Source organism: Astatotilapia calliptera, chromosome 16 (genome assembly GCF_964374335.1).
Source record: "Astatotilapia calliptera chromosome 16, fAstCal68.1, whole genome shotgun sequence".
NCBI lineage: Eukaryota > Metazoa > Chordata > Actinopteri > Cichliformes > Cichlidae > Astatotilapia > Astatotilapia calliptera.
The window spans coordinates 21817698-21841865 of record NC_137437.1 but is presented as its reverse complement, the minus strand read 5'-3'; the positions used below and the strand labels follow the sequence as shown (position 1 = coordinate 21841865).

Sequence of the window (24168 nt, the reverse complement as noted above, 5' to 3'; positions counted from 1 at the left end):
CATATTCTCCACCTAAAAATAATGGATATACCAAAGTTATGGTAAGTAAATGACTTACACATGCATAAAATCTGTGTAAGGTAATGAACCCCAACTAAAATTATGCCAGTAAATTTAATTCAGCTCAAATTAACCACGGGTGTTCACAGAGAGCACAAAACAGACACAGCTGAAGAACACTGTTCAATAATAAAGAGAAAGCAAGGTTTTGTCACATTGTAAAGCTTTTTTTTTTGTATTAGCACATTTCACCAATGAAGATTGTGAGGCAAAAAAATACAACAAAAAACTTAAACAGCACCACCTCAGGCACTTGATAGCAACTAAATCTCAAGATCAGCAGAATAGTATATATATATTTAAATATATATATATGTATATACAAAAATGTGGGGCATCTTCTCCAAGCTGTTTGAGTTGTAGTTAACACATGGATTTAGCCATATAAAGTTTCTTTTCTGATTTTAACCAAAGTCTGACGTCCAGACTGATAACTTCTGTCAGAAGCCAAAAAAGGAAATTTCCTTTACTCTATATAGCATGTTCATGTCATCACTGTTTGTTTTTTTTTCTTCCTCACTGAAGGCTAAACACTTATTTGTACTTAACAACTGGTTTTAAAGAAACTGTGTTTGATAGGTCCCATTTCATTGACTACAACCAAACATTTTATTCCACTCAGTGTACACGTCAAGTTCTTTTTGTGATATGCTGGGCTGGAATTTGCAAAACACATTGTCAAAGTCTTGGTAAGAGATTGGCCTCATCTGACTGGGGTGGATGTTTGACAGGTCAGTACCAGGCATGCCATGGAGCGGACCTACGACAGCCTCTTGACAGAGTTGGACCACATCCAGTCCTGAAAAGCCTTCTGTCCTCTGAACAAGTAGTGACATCTCTTTGTCACTAAGACAGTAGTTATGCTGTGAGAGCAACTGACTGATTATCTGATGGCGTGCAGTCCCATCAGGCAAGGGAATTAACAATCTCTTGGTAAAGTACCTCCGCAGGGACTCTGGGATCTCTTCAGGCTTACTTGTGGAGCAGACCACAAGAACATGGTCCTCTGTAGAGGTCAAAATACTGTCAAGCTGTATGAGAAGCTCAGCCTTCAGGTGATTCACAGGACTCTCCTCACTGAGCTGGGCTGACAGCAGTAGGTCCACCTCACTGATGAAGACTACTGCTGGTTGGCGACAACGTGCCATGAGGAAAGAAGCCTGGATGATCTTGTCCCCTTCTCCCAACCACTTGGTCACCAGTGCTGAACTGCTTAATCGCAAGAAGGCAGCCCCCAGTTGGTTGGCCATGCAGCGTGCCAGAAGTGTCCTACCAGTTCCCTGAGGTCCAAATAAAAGGAGGCTCCGAGGTAACGTGGCCAGTCCGCTGAACATATCTGGCCTTAAAATGGGCCATAGTATCTCCTCTTTTATGGCTGCTTTGGCCATATCCAGACCTGCAATGTCACTCCAGTCCACTGGGGAGCCTTGCTGAAGGATTTCTGTGGTTACCAGCTCTACAAGGTTGGAATCACTATTCTTCAGCTGTTCCTCTGCAGCATGGATGGAGGAGGTAGCTGTACCTATATCAGACCCCGTTAGGGAGTGAGAGAGGTGCTGTCTGTGCTCTTCGGTTTGCTCGCTCATCATGGGAGATTCAAACTTGCTGTAGGGCTCAGTAGTTCTAAGATCACCTGCAGAGCTTTTTGTTGAGCCGTATGATGGAGGAGTTAGTGCTCTGCCAGAGTGCAAGTTAAATTTTCTTTGCTGATCAGAAGATATTGGCTGCTTCGTTGGTTTAAAAGCTAAAGATGTCGCTTCAGCATTTCTTTCAAAGCCACTGCCCCTGTTTGAGTCTGAGATGCTGCCATCTACTATTCTGTACATGGGGCTCTGTGCAGAGCGCTGTTGGTTGTAGCTGAAATTACCATAGCTTGAGTCCATATCTCCATGTCCACTCATGTAGAAAGCTTTTCGTTTTAATGAGTTGGATGTGCTGCCATTCAAAGGTGTTGGTGCAATTGGGGTATGATTATTGGACTGGTAGGTGTAGCCAGGCAATGTGGAGGGAGGGATTGGTGTAGGAGCTGCAATACCAGACGGCAGATAAGCAGAAGGAGGGGGTGCTCCCCCAGGGCTATAACCAGGGCCAACTGCAGCCTGCGAAGCATACCCTGTTGGAGGATAATTGTAGTTGGGAAGGTTTGGAGACCCAGTGTTGTAGCTCGGCACTAAACTAGGAGGAGGCGGGGGAGGGGGTTGTAATAGCCCAGCGCTGTGCAAAGGAGAAGGATGTGGGGATGGGAGGGCGGGGGTACTCTGGCCGCTGTAGCTAGAATGCAGGTAGGAACCGTTGTAGCTGGCAGTATATTCCTGAGAGGGGAGGCCCGAGTGGAGAGTAGTGGCTGTGTGACTTCCACAGTTACTACTGGAATAGCTAGGCTCAGACAAACTGCTGGCCACCCCTGGGGAGCTGCCTATGCTAGCTGACACATCTGTAGGGGGTAGGGCAGCTGTCATTCCAGCTTTGCTCACAGATATAACATCTGGAGCACAGTTCATTGGGTAAATCCCCTCCTGCCAGGACTCATTCTCTGACTTTCGTCCATTCATGAGTCCAGTAGTGCTATCAGAGTAGGAGCACAGCAGGGTTCTTTCATTTGGGCCTTCTAGGATCCCAGAGTACTTCTCTGCATATTTCTTAAGCAGATTGGAGGCAGTCAGCGCAGAGATGTCATCATTTGCCCACGCATACTGGTATGTTCGCTGTAAGTGCCCCCGGTAGGCCTCTACTTTGTGTGCTGGCGAGCGAGTAGTGGATGAGATGTCAAAGTGTTGCTCTGCCCATTGTGTGTGCTCTGGGGTCCACTGCATCTTTAGACCTGGATATTTCACATAGGGAAGAAATATATCAATGTAAGCATTGAATTGTGGTTTACCATCATTTAAATGCAATAATATTCTACAGTCAAATTATAAAAATTCAAACACACTGAAGTCCATAGGTGTTTTTATGACCGTTTTGTAAGAGGAGTAAAAAAAAACATACAAAGTAAAAAAAAGAAGAAGATATATTTGTTTAACCTATGTACTAAGTACATTTTATACAATATCAGAAATATAATGTTTAATACTATTTGCTTCATAATCTCTACATGTCTCTTATGACAGAAAACACTATCTGAATACACATCACAGACACGATGAGGATGTGGGACCCATCACTTGGTAACGGTGGTATAATCCACCCAACACAGAGCAGAGTGACACAGACATTGCAGGTCAGTCTATAATCCAACTCTCATCTGAGGCATTCTGAGACAGTTTCAAATCTGCTTGGAGGACAGCAGCAAAGCAATCTTCCTTGGCAGCGCTCTGTTGCTTTCATCACACAAACCCCTCAGCCCAGCATGAATTACATCCACATCGAGTCTGCCTACTGCTCCCTCATCGGCAGAGTGAGGATGAGGGAAAAAAAACAAAAAAAACCCCCCATGCTTCACTTGTCTTTTTCTCCCCAGCCTCTCTATGTAGCTTTAAAGGTTTGAATGACAGAAATAATCAAGTTAAATACTAAAATAAATCTGCAAATAAAACTTTTTACTCACGCTGTCATCTATTACTCTGAGATTATCAGAGGGTGTACTATATCCCCAAAGAATTTAGATTACTAGAGATTACAGCTCAAGGCAATCTGATTGTGTACACAGTCTCACATCTCTCATGAACACTAATCTGACCAAATGCCACAAGAAGATATGAGAGAGGATGCATTCAACTCAACTGTTTCTGCCCATTAGAATGTCTGTCTTTGTTAAAGAGGCAGTGTAGTGTTATACTGTATATTTCAGTAGGTTAAGTCCATACCACAGCAACAATCAGCTAATGTCCAGATTACAAATGCTGTCGATTCCCTTCTGACTCCCTCCCAGCTATTTGCCCACCAGCAACTCTAGACACCAGCAGCTAATTAGCGGGATGATGCTGCACTAATTGTGTTAATTTACAAGGTTTTAGTCAAAGAGATCCATGCTATAGCTCACATGGTTGTCAACCATCCAAGCTAATCATAAAGGAAAGAAAACCTGAGGCAAAAAGCCAATACATAAAAATAGCATAGCTATACTGTAGTTGAATAGAAATGTTTACCAATATGTAGAAAATGACATGTAAAAACAAATCCTGTTACTATGGAGAACAGTGATAAACTTTAAAATCTGAAACAATAAAATAAAAAAAGTCATACATGTCATACCACAAAATCTTGCAAAAAGTGTATTTAATCTAATATTTCTAATATTAATGAACTTAAAATGAAGCGTCTACACGCTTGAGAATTCCAAAAGTAGTTACTGACTAACATTACTGTGTTAGTCACTCATTATATTCCAGATCAACTGTTTTACTAGGTATGTAGGTGGGTCAAATGCAAATTAAAGAGTCTGCAGAGGAAAAAATATTTTTCCATTACAGTCTGACACCCCCTTTCTTTATTCCTCTCTGCTAATGTGTTTTCTACTGTATATATATATATATATATCTGTAAAATCTCTGTAAAATCATTCAATAGACTTCTTTAACACTCAAGGCACATTTTGTCAATAACAAAATTGCACGCAGCTTATTGAGTAAGCTTTTTCTATTACAGCTAATCCTCTCTGAACAATGTGCCACTTTGGACAAGCAAAGAAGTGCTTCTAGCGAAGCATACTTGAGATCACTGAACATCAAGTATTTTATAAAAAGGAGACCATTCAAGATGATCAAAATTCAACGCACTGCTAAAATAAAGTACATTTGCACTTACAAAAAAAAAAAGAAAAAGAAAAACTTACACCTAAACCTGGCCTAAATAAATGGGTATTACATACACCAGCAATAACACGACACATTCCAGTCTTAATTGGTATCACTGGGTGTTGAAATTGTTTGAATGCATCAACCAGTTTAATTATACTGAAACATTTATAAACAGTAGTATTTTAACGAAAATCAGAGAATGGCTTGATAAAGAACAAATGTTATAGAATGGATGATCAATGCATACCAAAAGAAAGCATATGAATAAATACTATACATAAATAAAAGGCAAATAATTACACATATAGACACTAATCCATCAAGAGGCATAAATTCATGTGTACACACACATAGCAAATTAATATAATAAGCACCTACTTTGGTTTTACATGACAACGTTGTTCTTTATTGTACCCTCATAGAAATTCAAATACAACATCCACAAGATCCTTTGTCCTTCTTTGAAATGGTATAATTACAGAGAACTCTATTAGAGGAATGTTTTCAGATAGCCTCAGGGCTTGAGCTCAAATTCCACTCATCAGCGACTCACAAATAAGGCCTTTGTTAGACTTTTCTCTGTTTGTTAATTCATTGGTCTCAATAATCCTCTATGGCATATTTAAGATGATCATTGTAAGTAAACATTTGTATTGAAAATGTGTCCAATTCTGGAGTTATTTAGTTCATAAGACTTCTGACTGACCCCATGATAAAGGCAAGAATTATCTGATAAAACACATAATTGTCCTGCATAGAATAATATAGAACAATTTCAGTTATACATTATAAATAAAATATCATCAGAGAAGATCAGAAAATACATTCGGCATGTTATGCCATGCTGTGTTATGGTGTTTAATTTCAAGTTGAGTGATCATCATCGATGAAACAGAGATGCTGACCTTTTTGGGAACTATTAATCTGGTAGCCTAGGCCGTTTTTAAGCAAACAAGAGTGGGCCTCCACTCTGTCCATCCAATTTCCTAGTGCGTAAATTGGACCACCGCTTGCACAATTCTCTATTCATTACTGTGCTGCTGAAAGGAAGCACAGAGGTGGCAGAGTGGTTTTCTTTTCCTTTTTCTGTCTATGTGTGTGAGTGTGAGCGAGAGAGAGAAAGCAAAATGCCTTCCAGGAGGGTTCCCAAGCATAAAGAGCTGGACTTTCCTTCCTCTTTTTGGTTTTGGGGGAGGGGAAATCAGGGGGTTGGGGAGGTGGGGGGTGAAAGCTGTCGTAATTGAAACGCAGCCTAATCAGACTCATTACCATTTTTACCAATTTGCACCACCAAAGATGCTTATTAGGTAACTGTGTTTAATAAGCCGCTCTTTACAAAACTAACTGTAATGAGCTCTTTAAAGTCAAACTTGAGTGTGATTATGCACTGGAAGTGTTTTGCAGAGCTAAAGCAGACTGGTACATTTAGTCATGTACAATGTCATAATTAAGCTGCACAAACTCTGCACTTCACACCACACAATAGTCCCAGCTGAGGCAGTAGACATGCTGAAAAGTATTTATAATTACTGATCATTACAACCCTGGGGTTTTCATCGCTGGACGTAAACATAATTATGGGAGCTTTTGCTTTTATTCTGCACACAGAGCTCTCTACTTGACAAGCGTGAAAATATTGCAGACAGACAGTAATTATGTTTATAAATAAAAACAAGCTGATATTCATATTCAAATTCACTGGAGATATTCTAAGTAGGGGTGGGGCAAAACATTCTAATACAATGTGAAATGGTAATCGGTATAGCTACAGTCATTCATCTCACATATCAAGTTAAGACTATTTAAACTCAATTTAGAGCTCCATGTAGCAGTAGCTCCAATCTTTGGATGGCAGAGTGCCATTTAACCCCTCATTTAGAAACGATATGCCTTCCTCAGTTACGGTCTTTTCCGCAGCTACTGCCTATACATTTCAGTCTGTCTATCCATAGTAGCAAATTACTACAGGTCTCCAGACTATCAAAGTCAAATGATGCCATATGATTCTATTCTACTCCAAACTTAAAAGGAGGAAATGACTGTACAATGTGCTTATAGTATGTTTATGCATCTTTTGAAAGTGTTTTTATAATGCCAATAATACAGGAAGATATGAGCTTGAAACCCATTGGAACAGAGGAAGCACCATTTCAAAGTAGCAAACAGGAAAACGTGTCTGACTTTAGCCTGAGCACATGTATTAACATTATCTATCTAAAACTACCCAATGCTGAGCCATTTGCACAGTTCAGATAACTAGAAACAATGTAATTTATCAATGAACCCGCTGATTTGATAGATTAACAATGAATGAGATAATTTATGTATATTACAATATTACATATTATATCTCCTGTCAAAATAAAATAAATAATGGAAAAAAACAGGTTTAAAGGAGGATTTTTAAAATTCACATTTTATTATTTATTATACTACTTTTTATCCATTTATTATTGTACTTAACTGGGTTGTTTCTGGAATATCAAAAAAAGACATTGACACCGAAAATTTAAAGAAAATGTACTGAATCGTGTTAAGAATCAAATTTTAAAAGGCAATAAAAATGTAGAAACATCTTCCACACAAAAAGTTTTGCAAATTAAGTTTATTATTAAGTACTGAAATTAATTTGATATTTATTAAAAAATGTTGTAATTGAAATTACTTGGGCTAGTTGTCAGTAATTCAAACAGCTACCCTAACTTCACATGAAATAGTCTTTATTAACAAGAATTAAGAATTAATGTAATGTGGATAACACACACACACACACACACACACACACACACACACACACACACACACACACACACACACACACACACACAAAACAAGTTGCCATAATTGCAAGTTTCTTTAAATAGGAGTAGTAGCATTTAAGAAATTTAAACTTGTGTGATTTAATTTCAGTCACGTATTATTCAGATAAATTAAGTACAAAGATATAAAACACTTCAGTTTGCTTAGAGAAAAACATTTAATGCATCCAGGACATTTAACTTGAAATACTTTATAAAGGCCGGCAATGAGAACTCAAAGAAATTAAAACTTTAATATAATCCCACTAATCAGGATCCAGTTGGTGAAGTAATATATAAATATGGCATCAAGAATACATTTCATATATAAATTAATTATGCCATTGTTATAACTTATGGGACAACAAGTTACAATTCTACAATTCTTTCTCGTATGTGTCCATAGACATCTAATATCAAATTTAGAGGTACAAGATTAGTTAACATTTTCTTAGTTTCGAAATTGCACAAAGACTTCTCTAGGCTTTTTTTTTTTCATAATTTAGTTTTCTATTGACCTTGTCACTGCTAGTTCCTCCTGGGAAGGGCAGCAAACAGACAGCTTACCTCCTTCACACATAACTACAAAGTCATCTTTTTCTTTGCACCGGCAAAAAGGGCACTTCACCAAAGGCTTAACACACACACAAAATTCATTTTACTCCATAAGATCTCAGTCCACTCTGTTCAGGCATCCTCACCTACCACAAAGAGTTTGTTGCGCATCATCATCATCATCCCTCACTGGTGTCCCACATGTAATCACTGCCTATCGTGAAAACACATAACCAAACTGCATGTACTATTCCCCCCACCGAGTGACATTGTCTGTGGTGGGCAAAATAACATGTGGCCTTGAATAGGAATTCACCCAAAACAATAAAATCCATCCATTTTCTTGATCGCTTATACAGCTTAGGTTTGTGGGAAGCCTGGAGCCTGTCCTTGCTGTCACAGGCGGGGTACACCCTAGACAGGTCATCGGTCCATTAGAGGCCTAACATAGAGAGACAGACAGCCACACATCTACACACCAACTCACTTGTATTAGCTAGTGTAGAGATGGCTGTCTGCTAAGATTACTTGGAATTAAGACTGTCATTACCAGTAGATTTGAATTAATAAAACTTTCAAATCTAGAATTTTTGTAACTTATCAAAACTATTTTATGTCTGACAATTTCTAAATTGCAAAGTCATGTGGTGCACCAAAGCAAACCCTCTTTCGGACTATTGCTAGGTCCAAGTCTGCATGTTTTGCACCCCTAATCTAATGCACTGGTTGCTTATTAGGTTTTTACATAAGATTATAGGATTACCATTATGAGCCAGGCATGTTAGCTAAATTATCTCAAAAACTGGTGTGGTCTATTTTGCAGAGATATAAACTAGCTGAACAAATGTGAGGCAAACTACTTGTCTTTAAAGTCATACATAATATTTTATTTAAAAAACGGTATTAATGCCAGGCATAAAATTACCATTACAATACTAGTAGACCACCTATTAATAGTCATCACTACAGTAATAGCTTAACCAAAGTGGCCCTAGTAGTTGCAATCACCATTACTGAGGTAGCACTCATTGTATGTTACTAACACTAAAGCAGACATTTAAAAACTACATCTTTCTCTATTGCTGTTATAATTGACAGTAAATTGATCGCTTACAACCAGAGATGGGTAATCTGATTACTTTTTTCAAGTAATGAGTAAAGTAAGGGATTACTATTGCAAAAACGGTAATTAGATTACAGTTACTTTCCCGTAGGAATGCTGCGTTACTGCGTTACTAAAACCGTGATTTTTTGCGAGAATGTCTCACGACAGCTGTGTTGGTGACAACAGCTGTGTGCAGATTAACAATGGATCACATATCGATTGTGGGAGAGAGTATGAGCGTGCAGCGTTTAAAGCGTGGAAGTACTGACCTTACTTTGAGTTTGATTCCATAAAAAGTGACAAAAACATTAGCGTCCATCGTGCGTGGGAAAAAAATTCTTTTTACAGCGAAAAAAAAAAACGCTAAACTTCCAAGCAAGCACCGAGTGCGCAACAACATAATGGGAAATTCACAGAGAAACTCGCGGATTCTTCAACTGACTGCGGCACACCTGCACCAGGGTAAACCTCCGCCTACCCTAGTCCTGCTTTACAGGTGAAAATAGAGCAACAGGACCGCTGAGTCTATGACTTTATTTATTTCCTGCTGTGTTTTACTTGCATCTATTTGAAAGAGTGAGTGTAAACACAAAAAATATTTTATTTTATGTGCTGGAATGTGTAGAAAATAGGTTTAAATGTTAAACTAATTTATTCAAGTCAGAGAATGTTGCATATAATAAATTTTTTTCTTGATGCATAAAGTTAAAAGATTAAAACTGATAAAACAAGTTAAAAAAAGAGACTTTTCCATTTGATTACATTTTGTATGATGGATTATGTAGAAAAAGTAGAATTGGGCTGAAAGATCTATCGCTTTATCACCTCTTCAGGTTGTAAATCGTGTTTTTAAAAAGTAACTAACTAACTAAGTAACTAAGTAATTAATTACTTCTGAAAATAAGTAATCAGTAAAGTAACGGGATTACTTTTTTGCGGAAGTAATCAGTAATTAGTTACTGATTACTTTTTTCAAGTAACTTGACCAACACTGCTTACAACAAAATCACCGGTGTTGTGATTTGGCACTATATAAATAAAACTGAACTGAACTGAACCGAGCTAAGTCTAGACCTTCAAATTTGTCCATTCCATTACTCATTTGGGATCATAACATGGAACAGCGGTTTCTTAATCATGTAACTAGTGGTCTTGTGAGGGCTTTTAACATGAAGCCAGTCAGGATTGTCAAATATTTTGTCTTTACAGCTACATTTCAAACAATCAGTGGTCACTTGATTTCTGCATTACTAAGGCATGTAGAAGAACAAATGGAAGAACACCTTGTACCATCTTTACTTCCATGAAATATTGAAAATCCCAGCAAAACCAGGATTTCAAATTACAGAACCATTTTATATAAGTGCATATGTATCACTTTAACAGCATCAGACAAAGCAACTATTAAAAGGAGCAGGAGTTTGTACTTGATGAGATCTGAGTAAATGGATGGATCAACAAAACGATTAAAGTAGACTGTTGGTTTTTTTCTGCTTTGAACCAGAATTCGAAGCTCCTTTTGAATACATGTTTATTAACGTAACCATAGAAAAGGTCAATAATGTCATCTGATCTGTATTCCCTGCTTACATGGCATGATGACATAATCGTCACATGTTTATCTTTATTCAGTGTAAATCTCTATAATTTTGAAATTCAAATCTAAAAGCGTAATGCATTTTTACTATGTACTCCAAATATTCGCTCTAGGGTAACATGTATTCCACATATTTCTTTGCAATTCAGTAAATCATAGGTTGAGAAAATCTCTGAGCTATCATTTTTTCGTCCAAATGATGCTCATTAAACCATAAGTCTTCAGGCCAAGAAGCCCCTGAGGCTACATCTTCCATTACTACCCTAAGTATAGCTAAATCCACACATATGCTAAACTAACAGCCCTCCATGCACAAGTAAAACTTGTACAGTGAATATAACTAAGACAATTACAGGAGAGAGCCTTCATAGTGTTCTGTAGTGCATAATACTGATGAATACTCAAATGGCTTGTTAGTCAAAAGAACACAGTCATTGAACTCAAGCACTGGGTGAAGCTTGTTTAACCATAGAGCACACATACAGTAGAAGCAGTGATCTTGCAAGCCTATATGAACTTTGCTACTCCACTCCTCAAGGGATCACTTACACACTTCAAAAGAGAAGAGAGGCAGATTGTGACCTTGATACACGAAGGCTCATTGACCAAAAGCTATTCAGTAACATTTTCATTCCCAAACGTCCTGTTACCCCAAGGAACTCCCCAGTCCAAGAGGAACAAGAGTATGGAAAAAAGCAAACAGTAAGGTGTAAATTTGGGTTATTTATTTATTAGCTTGTTTTCTTGTTTCTGTGATTTTTATCACTTGTACTTTAATGTAAGGTATTGAACTGGTCTCGCCGAAAACCTGCTACTTGAATTAGAAAACAACAAGCTAAGCCCCTTTGGAAATTAACAGATTATCTTGTTCACTGGTCCAGTCACAACTGTGATTGCTTTCCACTTCCAAATATTAGGCTTTTAGCCATATTAACCTGGTTAAGACATCAATGCAATGACATTATTAAAAAAAGGTAATTGTTCCCAATGCTGAGGCACAAATCAGAATTGTTTTTTATTTTCCTTTTGATCAAATTCCAAATGACACAATCAGTTGGGGTATTTGAACCATTCATTGGATGGCCGCTGTTTTAAATCGCTAGACTGCCAATGGGGAGCCATCCATTGTTATATATTACTGGTCAAAAAAACCCAAAAAACAAACTAAAAATCAAAACCCTAAAACAAATCAAAAAAGTAGCGACAAAACGTATTTAAATTTGCCCCAAGTCATTCCCTACAGAATTCAGTCTAAAAGCACTTATGGAAAAGGAAATGGCCGTTATTTTTGCATACACTAGAAATCCAAGGCCATCTGTTGTTCTATTTACTATTTCTTACACATTGAAGTGATTAAAAGTTCAAATTGAACTCTAATTGAAAATAGCCAAGTGAACAGAAAAAGGATGTTTGCCTGTAACTGCTGTCAGCCTTTCGCTGAAGCATTCTGAAGCATTCTGTGATATCGACTGCAAGTCTCAAAGAAGGTCACTTCTCCAACACAGGCCAGACAAAAGGTGAAATGAGACAACTGAAGCAATCTTAGGTCAATATGAAATAGAAATCTCTCAGCTATACTGTAATAAAGTTACTGAAGTGAAGTAGTGAAGGGGAACTTTTACAAGGAAAGAGCTGTCCAGGAGATTGGTTCGCCCACTGGCAAACAATGGCTTCTACTGTAAGAGGTGGCATGGTGAGCACAATACCCTGGAAATGCAATAGGACATTTGTTTTTAAAAGTGTGTTTAAATTCAAATGTAATTTGGAAGTTTTATGCAAGTGATGAAAGCAATGCTCTGGAAAAAAAAGGGTGTAAATCTTTTAATATTCCACTGTAGTGGTTTTAAAGTGACAAACCAAGAATACCTGCTTAGATCAGTTCTTATTGCAGCTGGACCGTAAAAACAAATCCAATGACAGTATAGGAGACGTTTTGTTCAGTGTTTTATACAAATAACTTTAATATGACTGTTATATTTAAATATTAGTAATATTTACAGTGATGTGAGGGAGGATACCAACATCTTTCACTTAACAGCAAACAAATATTGGAACAAGTAAAACATAAAGACACTGACAACTTTATGAAGTATCCATTCCTCCTTATAGAGTTCAGAACTTGAATTGTGAAAAATAAAAGACAGCACAACTATTTTTATCTTCAAGCATATTCAGTTTAGATTATATACACAAACACCTGTTGAGTAAAATGCAGAGACACTGAGTGAACGTGATTTTCAACCTGCCCTTTGATGCACAGTGTTCTCCAACATACTTCCAGAATAAAATTCTATGGCTTGTTCATAACCAGAGTTTTGTAATTTTTCAAGCTGGCCTTGACACGACCTCTTTAAGTAATCCAATGTGAAACAAATGAAAAAGGAAGAACTTTTTTAAAAAAGCAAGTGAAAAAAATAGTTATTTTTTAAAAATCTGATAATAATTTAGAAAACACCTAAAATCCTTTTGCTGCCAGATCTCTGGATTGTTTCTTATGTGTTAGGGTTGCTCCATAAAGCAGGATCATATTTTGTCAAATCACAATTTTAAATCTTCTTGCTTTATTATAAAAATCAATTTAGAAAAAAAACATTTTGATATAAATTTTGCATGTGACAATAGCAGGATAATATAACCTTTCAACATAAGGTAACGTTATGGAAAACGCATTATGGATTATTGAAAAAGTCCATATTAGCATTCATTTTGTATCTCTGTACAGTACATATCATCATTTAAAATTCCCATTACAATGGTTCTACGGAAATTTCATGACATCAAATGAAGTTCAGCCCTGTAAAACTCAAAATCATGAAATTATTTTATAGGGCTTAGACGTTTGTAATAGGGTTTAAATTCCAGATATCTGTGGTTGGAATAAATGCTTATCTTCTGTATAGATGACTGTTGCAACTATATCCATGCTTAAGAAGGGTAATAGTGTAGTGTACTTTAGTGTAATTCTAATACTTTAATTTTTCCAAAAGCAGAAATGAGTGAGGCAGTATAGTGCAATTGTAAACCAGTGTGAGGAAAGTGGGAGATGGGGAGCCTTCAGAGTGTTTTGACATAAATGAGACATGAATGCAGAAAGGGATGTGAAATGAGAATTATTCCAGAGCATTCCTTAATAGATTATGAAATGAAGGAAAGAAAAAAGGTCAATCTGTGTCACAAAGCAACTGTGAAAAATAAATGAGGTAATTAATAGAAATTGAGAGGTGCGCATTAAAACTATTTCTACATTTTCTTTGTTCGACTAACACTTTTCAAGGGTTATAAATCCATTCCTTGAGAAAGTTCAGAGATGTGAATTATACACTACAATGCGTTAAGTATCACAAACAGGATAAACAGGCACAAAGATCTCCAGCATTTCATTATGTCGACTTAATACGCGGTTCTTTATACCGTTTAAAATAATGATTGTTCCGCATTGTGCTGTATTCGCATGTTCAGAGTTCAAGCAATTTAAAGCTAATTAATTAGACACAATTCTATTAAGAAACAAATCCCACTCATCAATATACACAACCTAGGGTCACCCATTGCCCAAATGTGAATTGGGTCTTGGACCACATGGACTAGAGAATAGCACAATAGCACTATTAGACCTCACAATAAACAGTTTGGCATGGATATATTCGATGGAGCACGAACTCATCAGTGCTGATGGATTTTACTTCCCTTGACAGAAAGCAGGACCGTTGCTTGGAAATATAGCTTTCTCTTCAATGGTCACTGTAAGAAAATTGGTGAGGAGTTTGATATCCAAGCTAACAAATGGTCGTGTCTTACTATATACATAACACAGCAGCACTGTGCTTTATGTTATTCATCATCAAATATTGAAAGACAACTGTTCGTCCCTCTGCGATTGTAAACATGTGCTAAGATTCTTCCTGCAATGTGCCAAACTACACAAAGCGTATTAAATTTAAAAAGAAAGAAATGAATTAATTCATTGAATTAATGTTAATTAATGTTAATTAATTTACACATATTGTTATAATGTGTCTGAATTTAGTAAAGATGGGTGACTAAAAGGCTTTTCAAAAAATACTGAGGATATATTCAATAATCTGCGTGATGTTGTGTCTTACATGGGGCGATCGTGGCTCAAAGAGTTCCCGGTTCGTCTTGTAACCGGAAGGTTGCCGGTTCGAGCCCTGGCTCGGACAGTCTCGGTCGTTGTGTCCTTGGGTAAGACACTTCACCTACCGCCTACTGGTGATGGCCAGAGGAGCCGATGGCGCGATATGGCAGCCTCGCTTCTGTCAGTCTGCCCCAGGGCAGCTGTGGCTACAACTGTAGTTTGCCTCCACCAGTGTGTGAATGTGAGAGTGAATGAATAGTGGAATTGTACAGCGCTTTGAGGGCCCCGAAAAGTGCTATATAAAATGCAATCCATTATTATTACGTCTTCTGTTCTTAAGTTTTTCTTAACAACTATTGTGCCCTAAATTTTAATTAATCTGATTTATGTTGATACAGCCAAAAAAAAACCCTGAACAAACAAGCAAACACCAAAAAAACAGCTTTGATTGTTAAATGTTCTCTGCTTTTGCCCATCGCCCATGTGCTGCTTGTTCTATTACAATGAATGTTTGAAAGAGGAAAGTAGGCACAAGTCCTTCTGGCAGAAATGTGCAATAAAAAAACATTTACTCCTCTGTTTATTTGTTTTATTTTTGTTTTATTTTTTTTCCTTTTTTCCAGGTTTATGTGTGGATAGTTAAATAAATCTGCCTCTGGCTAGTATGAGCTCCCATGATGAATGGTGCACAGAGTGAACATACAGTAAAGTATACCGGTTCACTTTGTAGAAGGCAGATTGTACAGCCGTGCTCATTTGGGTATGCATGAAATAACAATACTCTACTGGGAGCATTCTAACTTTCAAACACTTGGGGTCAACTACACGAGCAGATTCCACATGTGCAGCCTGTGGCCACTGAGGTCTGGAATCTACCTCCCTCCTGGCTGGGTGACGTTGCATGTTCTATTTCAAGACCGAGGGTTGAAGTGAGGCTGCAGGGAGTGTAACACTGACCCATATGACCTGTGGCCTAGAAAAGCTGCCTGAAGCTCTGCACACTAAAAACTCCTCACTCCTTTGCTACAGCTTTTCAAAGGCAAACAAAACCTTTGCACATAGCATGTGTCTTTTCATGCCAAATGATTTGCATCCTTTTTATTCACATCTTTGAACTGTTGTCACTGTATTCCGCGCTGTTGTGGAGCCTGATGCTCACTCTCTGAGGTCTCAAGTGGGAAGAAAGAAAGGAAGCCAAAGCAAAACTGCTTTACTTTCAGGCTCAGTGTCTACAGGCCACATGTCTCCAGTCATCTGTCACTAGTTTACATACATACTATGACACTTCCTCTCTCTGTGGGAACCCGTTGTCACCACTTGGCCGCCAGCAGAGGCTGACTGGGTGCTAGATGGGTCTCCCCCAGGTACCTCTAGGGAGCCACATTAGACCTAACTGACAGACTGACAGGCGCGTGCGCACACATACACACACACATGCACACACACACACGCATACACACACACACAGTCCATCCCTTGCCCAAAACACTCCCTCCTCCTACAGTACACCAGCTCGCATGCTCCCAAGGCATGGCACACTTTGCATGAAGCAGTGACTTTGCTTTACATCAATTTTTTCAGACATAAAATTATTTTTTCACCCCTCTAGCCTCTCCATGCTACATGGAAGTTTTGAAATGAATAATGGAAACAACAGAGCTGAAGACTCATGGGATCCATTTAAAGATGTGGGAGAGGCGATGCAGTCAGGGGCTTGTGCTGCAGAAACATCACGCTCCAAGTAAATGAATTTACTATTGTTCCGTACCATATAGAAATGCTGCGTGCAGGTCGAATAAAGCCAACAATGATATAATAATATATTTTCCTTCCAAAGGACAACATTAGAGTAAATATATATCAATAAAAACACTTCAAACTTATATTTCAACCAAGTAAAAAGATAATCTGTGACTTGGATACAGTGCAGCAAACGTCGTCTAAAAGTATGAAACCATTCTGCTGTCTACAGTTACAAGACTATACTACAAGCAGGTATCACAAACAGAACACAAGGTTTTCTTTACTGACAGCAACATCCTAGACAGACAAATGGACAAATGGCTTGATTTCCGTTGCGAAAGTGGGAGTTTCAACTATGTTTAGCTATTCTCAGCGAAACCTTCGTTTGCCATTTCCACCTTGCCTCCCCAGATACTTGCGGTGGATGTGAGCAAGCGAGTGTGGGGCAGTCCACTATAACAGCTATTTTAGAGCATGCAAAGTCAACACGACTCCCTGAGGTGATTTCCTGATAATGAACACAAAAGAGGTGTCAGCCCTCATAAAGCTCAGTGATGATGCTGAACTCTCGAACGTTCATTTCTTGCGCTCCTTCGTCTCCTGATTTAAATTAATCTAATACCAGGCGGACTCTAAGAGGGACTGTCAAATAGGCCATATGCAAGACAACAAGGCTTTCCGGGACTATTCACTTAAGAGTTAGAAACAGCTTTATGAATTTAACTTATCTACATTTATTATTAAACAATAGTCACACAACGAGTATTTTTTTTTCTTTCTTTCCCCACGTATCCAGTCTTCCCGATTTACTTCTGCGCAGACTGCTGTGGTCACACTACAGTGTCACTGCAGACACCTGCTGCCTTTGCCGCAGCCTGACACCTTAAACCTTCATGGCAGCATATACTCAACCTTCTATCCCCCCTTCCCCTTCCCTCCACTCATCCTCATCTCCCTCCTCTCCACATCATCAGGCAAACTTCAACGCACGCTCTCGACCCTGGCACTCAAGGCTCCCTCTGCTAGCTCCTGGCACAATGCCAGCCCGGCAGTCACCGGACTCCACGGAGGATGAATGAGTCGCTAAGAACTTTAAGGAAACCACTGATAGCTCACATCTCATCTGATCATCGTTTTAGCTAAATGCCTCAAATTGATATCTGAGACAATTAGCCTCAGGTGTGATGAAAAGGGGATGAAAAAAAAACCAGTAAAAAAGATGAACTCTTATATTCAGAGCTAATGTGTGCATGCTCTTGAATATAATTTTTGAAGTTTATACAAGGATGTGTTCCAGTCTATGAATTATAACACTATTATATTGTCATTATGACGATTGCAAAGTAAAATGGTTTTGACACATTGTTAGTCTGTGAGAGAAATTTATTTAAAATGACTTAAAAAAAAAAGAAATCCAAATTAAATTTAGAGCAAGCTACATTTAGAATCACAGTAGCAGGATCAAAGCCAGTCAGCTGTTATCACAATTAAATATTGATTAGGACAAGCCAACACCAAGACAAATGTGACAATTTACATAAAAGAAGTAGGGTATTTACCACTAGGAATAACCTATAATGAGTCTGACAAACGTGGTGAAATGAAATAGTATTTAAGGTTGTCTAGTTGCATGGGCTTTCAGTGAAATCAGTAGAATGATGGCCTCGATTACCAGTTTAATCAGACACTGGTTTGTGAGAACACAAGTGGAATTTCAATACAGCAAAAATATTGAGTTTTTTTCTTATCCTCTAGTGAAAGGCTTGCTCCTCTTTCACAATAAAAAAACCTCCCCAACAGCAAGCACAAAAAAGAAAACACCTTGGAAGAAGGACAGGAACAAACACCACTCTTCACCAAGGTTATTCAGTGATAAGCAACAGTACTCAGGCATACAATGACAGCTCAGAGTGCCAGCTATTTTCAAAAGTCATAGAATTGTAGATTTTGTTAATCATACTCCTTAAGTGTTGGGTATTCACTGCCTCTGAGTAGCAGTAAATTATCTGGCTAAAGAAATAAATTAAAGTTATGGAAGCAGATTCAGTCATAAGGACATAATGTTGTTATTTCTCAGAGAGGAATAACATCCTCGAACTGTCATCTAGAGTTGTCTGCTGCCTCTTCATTCAGACCTTGCTCATAAAGCACCTGAATGACATTCTCAGTCAATCAATTATATTTTGTATTATAAATGTAATTATAAAACGCTTGAGAGATGTAAAGAAAGCTACATTAACAGATGAAAAACACGGGAAAGCAACAGTTCTCTTTGCAAGACGCAGACACTATTCAGAAAGAGCCACAAAACAGTCTGGGCAGAAACCAAATCTTTTTGGTCGGTTAGAAATAAAGAATTTTGCATGACTAATTAAAATGTAAACAGTGTAATGAGGACATCAGTGATTTAGGCAAACGTCTCTGTGGCTGCCACTGGGGGTATGATAATTACAGAGGCAAATCTATGAATGCACATGAATCTCCTACAAGTCCAGATTAAAAGCCTTAGTGCTAAACCTAGTTTAGTACACCTGGGAATTGTCTATTCTAGCCAATCCCCAACAGGCGCTGAACTGCCTTCTCTTCTTATGAGTGTAGAGACACCTCATGTGAAGGAGATGAAACAAAGCCCTTGTTTCAGTGTGCTGGAAATGAGAAGAACAAGGACTTTAAGGCAACAAATGCTATACTGTGTAAATAAGATGCCTGGCAATGAGGGCCTAGACAAACCTGCCCCTGCAACGTACCCTATGAAAGTGTTGCCATTATAATTAGCCATTTGCTGAATCCTAAGCTCTGTAATCATATTATGCTTTATGGTATGGATCGTAATGATATTATAGCATGTTTATGCAAGGACCAGTGTCTTTAAAGATAGAACAGGGCACCGTGTCCATCCTCAAACTGGTCCTCAACATACACAAAGAAAAACAGGCTGGCTGACCTGCAAGCACACAGACACACAAAAGCGCCACTGCACATTTTTTTTTGACTGAAAAAATAAAACAAACTGCAATAAACAAAGGAACTCTAAAGGGCCGTTTAAATTACAGACAGTAATAAAGCAGACTCTGAATATCTGTTCGCTTCTTTAATATAAAGCCAGCATTGTTTTATCAATTACTACCTGTTAAACTAAATTAATGTCAGAGTATTTTGTTAGAATTAGAAAAAAATGTGACAGGCCCGCAGCTAAGAGACATATGAAGGGTAAGTACAAGCAGCCAATAGTAGGCACATGCATTTTAGAAAATGTCTATGCCATATGCTGTCACTCAGAGGGAAAAAAAACAAGTCTGAGCAGACAGTCACTGTGTCTAAATGAGATGGTAGGAGGAGGAGGAGGGAAGAGAGAGGGAGGATGTCAAGGATTCACGGTCCTTCATCTTTGCAGTAGAGCAAACACGTCCCTCAGTATAGCAACAGACAGCTGCCTCCACCTTCTAATGCAGTCCAACTTAAATCACTGCAAGAATTGTCAGTGCAGAGTGAAACACACACAGATAACATAGCAAGCTGCCATAAGGGAAACGACAGAGATGTGGATACAAGTGAGGAGACGAACAGAGAAAGAAACAAAGAGAGAGGAGGGGGAACATGTTAAAGATTGGAGGGTTTTTTTTCTGTCCCTTTGGCTTGAGTCTTACTCCGTTGGGGGACTCCCTTGCTTTTTATATGAAAAACAGGAAAGACACCACTTAACATATTTTCTGAAAGATGACAATCCTGCACTGATCTGGTACAACACACTGTAGTCAAGGGGCTGAATGGGATTTCATCTAGTTACCGACAAATAGATCAGTCTGTAAAGATGAGCATTTCATCTATTTACAAAAGCCCTGCAGACATCCCACGGGGTGTTTACAGAGAGTCAGCTCAAGGTATTCAGGGGCTGGCTTTAATTGTTGTGATTAGTACATATATAAAGTGTCAGTTCCACCACACACCACTTCCCTAAGGTAATAGTTTAAACCGTGCTGTCAATTTTAGTGATCACTAGTAATGTTACACACTTTAGATTATAGACAGAACATTTAGAGATTTAGAGAAGCTAAATTGATTCACAAGGACAAGATGCATTCACAAGATGCACAGTCATAATTATTTTTTGCTTCATGTTTGTGTACTTATATTACTTAATTATAGATGTACTCAACAAGAAATCAAGAAATCACCTGTTGTTTTAATTTGTTTACACTGTGTTTCAGGAAACCTGTTTAGATTTATGTGACGCTATTAGCACATATAAAGAAGCAGCAGTAAAATAAGCAAGAAAAAAAAGTGAAATATCCAAATTGTTTTTAAAGTATGATTAAAAAACCCAAACATTTTATTACATTGCACTGCAGTGTGGAAAAGAAATGGATTTCTTTGACCACCATTAGCAAGGAATCCCTTTGTCAATATTTCTATATCCTTCTGCCATAAAGTACATGCAGTTTTTTTTAGTTTACTTCATGCAACTTCTTGTTATTCTTTGCACTCACTCTTAAAAGTGTGAACATGTGTGACATAAGGCAAAGTAGGTGATGAAAACAGGAGTCAAAACTGAGACTTGTGTCAAATAGCAGCTTAGGTTGTTATCATAAGTGCTATCCTATCAGAAATAAACAGAGCTGTCAGCTTCTTTTCCATGCACAACAGAGGTGTCTGGGGTTAAGTAAGGATCTGCAAGAATCGGCTAACACGCTGCAGGAGCTCATACATGGAACCCTTCCAGGGTTTGAATCCTGATAAGTATGCTCAGGGTGAGTAAGAAGGCTATTTAGTGTGTACAAATACTGTAAATTTATCAAGATAAAACCATAAACCCACCTCTGAAGTCATAATAGCCACAAAAATTATACTGTAGGTGTAAACCTCCAGGAAAATGCATGCGTTGCGATATATATATATATATATATATATATATATATTTAAATTGTCAGTTAAATTACACAAGTCTATCATTTGAAATCATACATTTAAAGATCGTATACACTGTACATGACATTTAGATTACAAGCTCTGGCTACAGATTAAATAAAATATATTTTTTAATGTTTAAAACTAAGTGTAGTCTCAGCCAGTGTGCATGTCAGAGAAGCTCAGACCAAAAGTCTGCAATAAAAATACCTACCACACATGGGGTATAAATATGAAAAACATTTTTTTTTTTAAAATCAAACCGACAAAATTAATACCCACTTAAAAAAAAAAACACATTACAACCAAACACTCAAACATAATGAACGTGGCGGTAATGTACATTTTTTCCACTGAGTGACGGATGCTGGAATGCTGTTATTTTTGAAGAGGAATGAAAACATACTTCAGCTCACTGCTGATGATGTTAATTTCCTCTCAAAGCAAAACATGCAAATGAAATGTGCGAACACAATTAAGTAAATTGTTCTATGGAGGTGGAAAAGGTTCACTTAGGACAAAGTGTTTGCAAAAGAGAGAAAGCACACAACTTGTTACTTCACTGACTTTGCGTTCATTTACTGGCTTTTCACGAATCATTTCCACTTTATCATAAATGACAGCATTTTTTTATACGTTGCTTGTGAACTAATTTGTGAGGAAATACGATATTGTTTCACCTGTAGGTCTTTCTGGATTGTGACAGCTAAAGATAAAAGCAGTGTGTGTTTTCCTTAAACTTGGGTTACTTGGGTTATCTCATCAGGTATTTTGTAATGTTGAAACAAGACAGCAAGCTTGTATTACCAGTAGTTTTGTTGTATAAATTATTTTAGATCATGCTTCATAACTATAGTATATTTGTGATGCAACCTGATTACTGTGGAACCATGACAATATATTTATGTTCTAACAACTCTGAAGACACCCATTAATTCAAAGCCATGTCATAAATCTGAAAATAAACTATGTTTAAAAAATGCAATTTTCTAGATGGGCAAATATTTCTATTTATGGTTAAACTATACTATAAAATCAGACTCCATATAAGAATTGCTGGTAGGTTTGAAATGAGAGCTCTTAATACTAATTTGTAACCCTAACAAAAGAAGTCATATTGTTAGAGTTATGCATGCAAGGAAATGAAAGCAGGGAAAGGACAAAGAAAAATGAAAACTGGACATCAAGTATGTCAATTACAGAAACCAAACCAATTAAAATGGGGGCAAATTTCTTAACCTACACAAGGCACTTTGAACTTAATTGATAATGCCACTTGTACAAAATTAATATCACGATGTACCCTCGTCTATGATCTACAATCATTAAATTATTTAACCTAAATCAAGTAAACTTCTGTAGATGAACCAGGCATGCACAAAGAAAAAAAAAACACACACACACACACACATTTACTGCAATGGAAGCCTTTTTTCAAATATGACAATTAAAAATAATAATATTAAAGATAATTACAAATTGAACATACCATATATACTGGTGCTAGTGATCATGTCTTCAAGCCTAAAAACAAGAGGAGAGGGAAAACAGCAGAAACGGAATTTTCACGAGGAGGAATTCCAAAGGTTGCTTCTCATTACAGCCACTTTTTGCTCAGCTATCGGATTTCACAACTTTCAAAACGCACGGTCCCCTTTTCTTCCTGTAGGTATTCATTTAGAGCGTATAATTAAGAATAATAAAAACGAAGAAGAACGCATCGTGCGACTCATATTTTTCGAAGCAAAAAAAAAAGAAAAGAAAAAAAGAAAAAGCCCTGGAAGGAGACGCAAAAGCCACACAGGCGCGGCTGGAGGCTGTCACTTCTTGCGCGAGTTGAAACAAGAGAATAGGAAGCATGTGAGAGACTGTGGATGACACAAAACACACATTCTTCATGCCGCCCATTAGAGGAAGAGGCTAAACCAGCGTGATGCCCCCTCCCTTTACTTTTAAAATAGATTACTTGCCAGCAGTTGTCCCACTAAGCGCGCAATGACAACCCATCTATTAACCACCCGCCTGCGGTTATCGCGGCAAGTTTTATTCAGGCTGACATGCAAAAACTTCTCGTTGCAGGGAAGTTATTTTGGAGACTGGATTCAGCCGTGCGTGTAACCTTCGCTTCACACAACGGAGTGTTGCACGTTAATTGTAAAGTCCCTTTCCAACTTCATAATCTTCTTTTGGTATTTTCTAAAGCAGCGGCCGGTAATTTTGATTCGAAGAACGCAGAATGATTGGCCACAGACTGCGCTGCAGCTCTGTGACGCGCGACACCGTCTCTCTCGCTGCGAGCATTTGTGCGTGCAGAGCTGCTCCGTTTCTCTTTTTAATTGTTCGCATCACTGAGAGACATAACAGGACTTACCTGTGTAGGTGACAGGGCAGCGTCAGGGTTTATAGTACCATCGATCCAGTGAGTGTGCAGATGAATGGCTCGCTGGGGTTAAGCGTGGCTGCTCACGATTTGAAACCATTCCAAGTTAGTGAGGTGAAGACTGACCACAGCCTCTGCCATGTTGGAATTCCAAACCCTGGACAGCTGCTCCACTGACTGAAGGCAGTAC

General features: G+C 38.1%; 1 protein-coding gene across 3 annotated transcripts; it reads right to left on the bottom strand.

The window, feature by feature from the left end:
• Nucleotides 1-206: 206 nt before the first annotated feature.
• On the bottom strand, nt 207-24168 carry fign (fidgetin). Of its 3 annotated transcripts, XM_026145040.2 has the most exons (3): nt 23970-24168; nt 23088-23122; nt 207-2881 (listed from the first exon to the last, which is right to left on the bottom strand). In XM_026145040.2, the coding sequence occupies exons 2-3, from the start codon at nt 23110-23112 to the stop codon at nt 648-650; spliced, it is 2259 nt and encodes a 752-aa protein (XP_026000825.2). In that variant the 5' UTR covers nt 23113-23122; nt 23970-24168; the 3' UTR covers nt 207-647. The 3 variants fall into 3 exon arrangements, with proteins under 3 accessions (XP_026000825.2, XP_026000826.2, XP_080146835.1); XM_026145041.2 differs by lacking the exon at nt 23088-23122 and having other exon boundaries at nt 23970-24136; XM_080290709.1 differs by lacking the exon at nt 23970-24168 and having other exon boundaries at nt 23088-23264.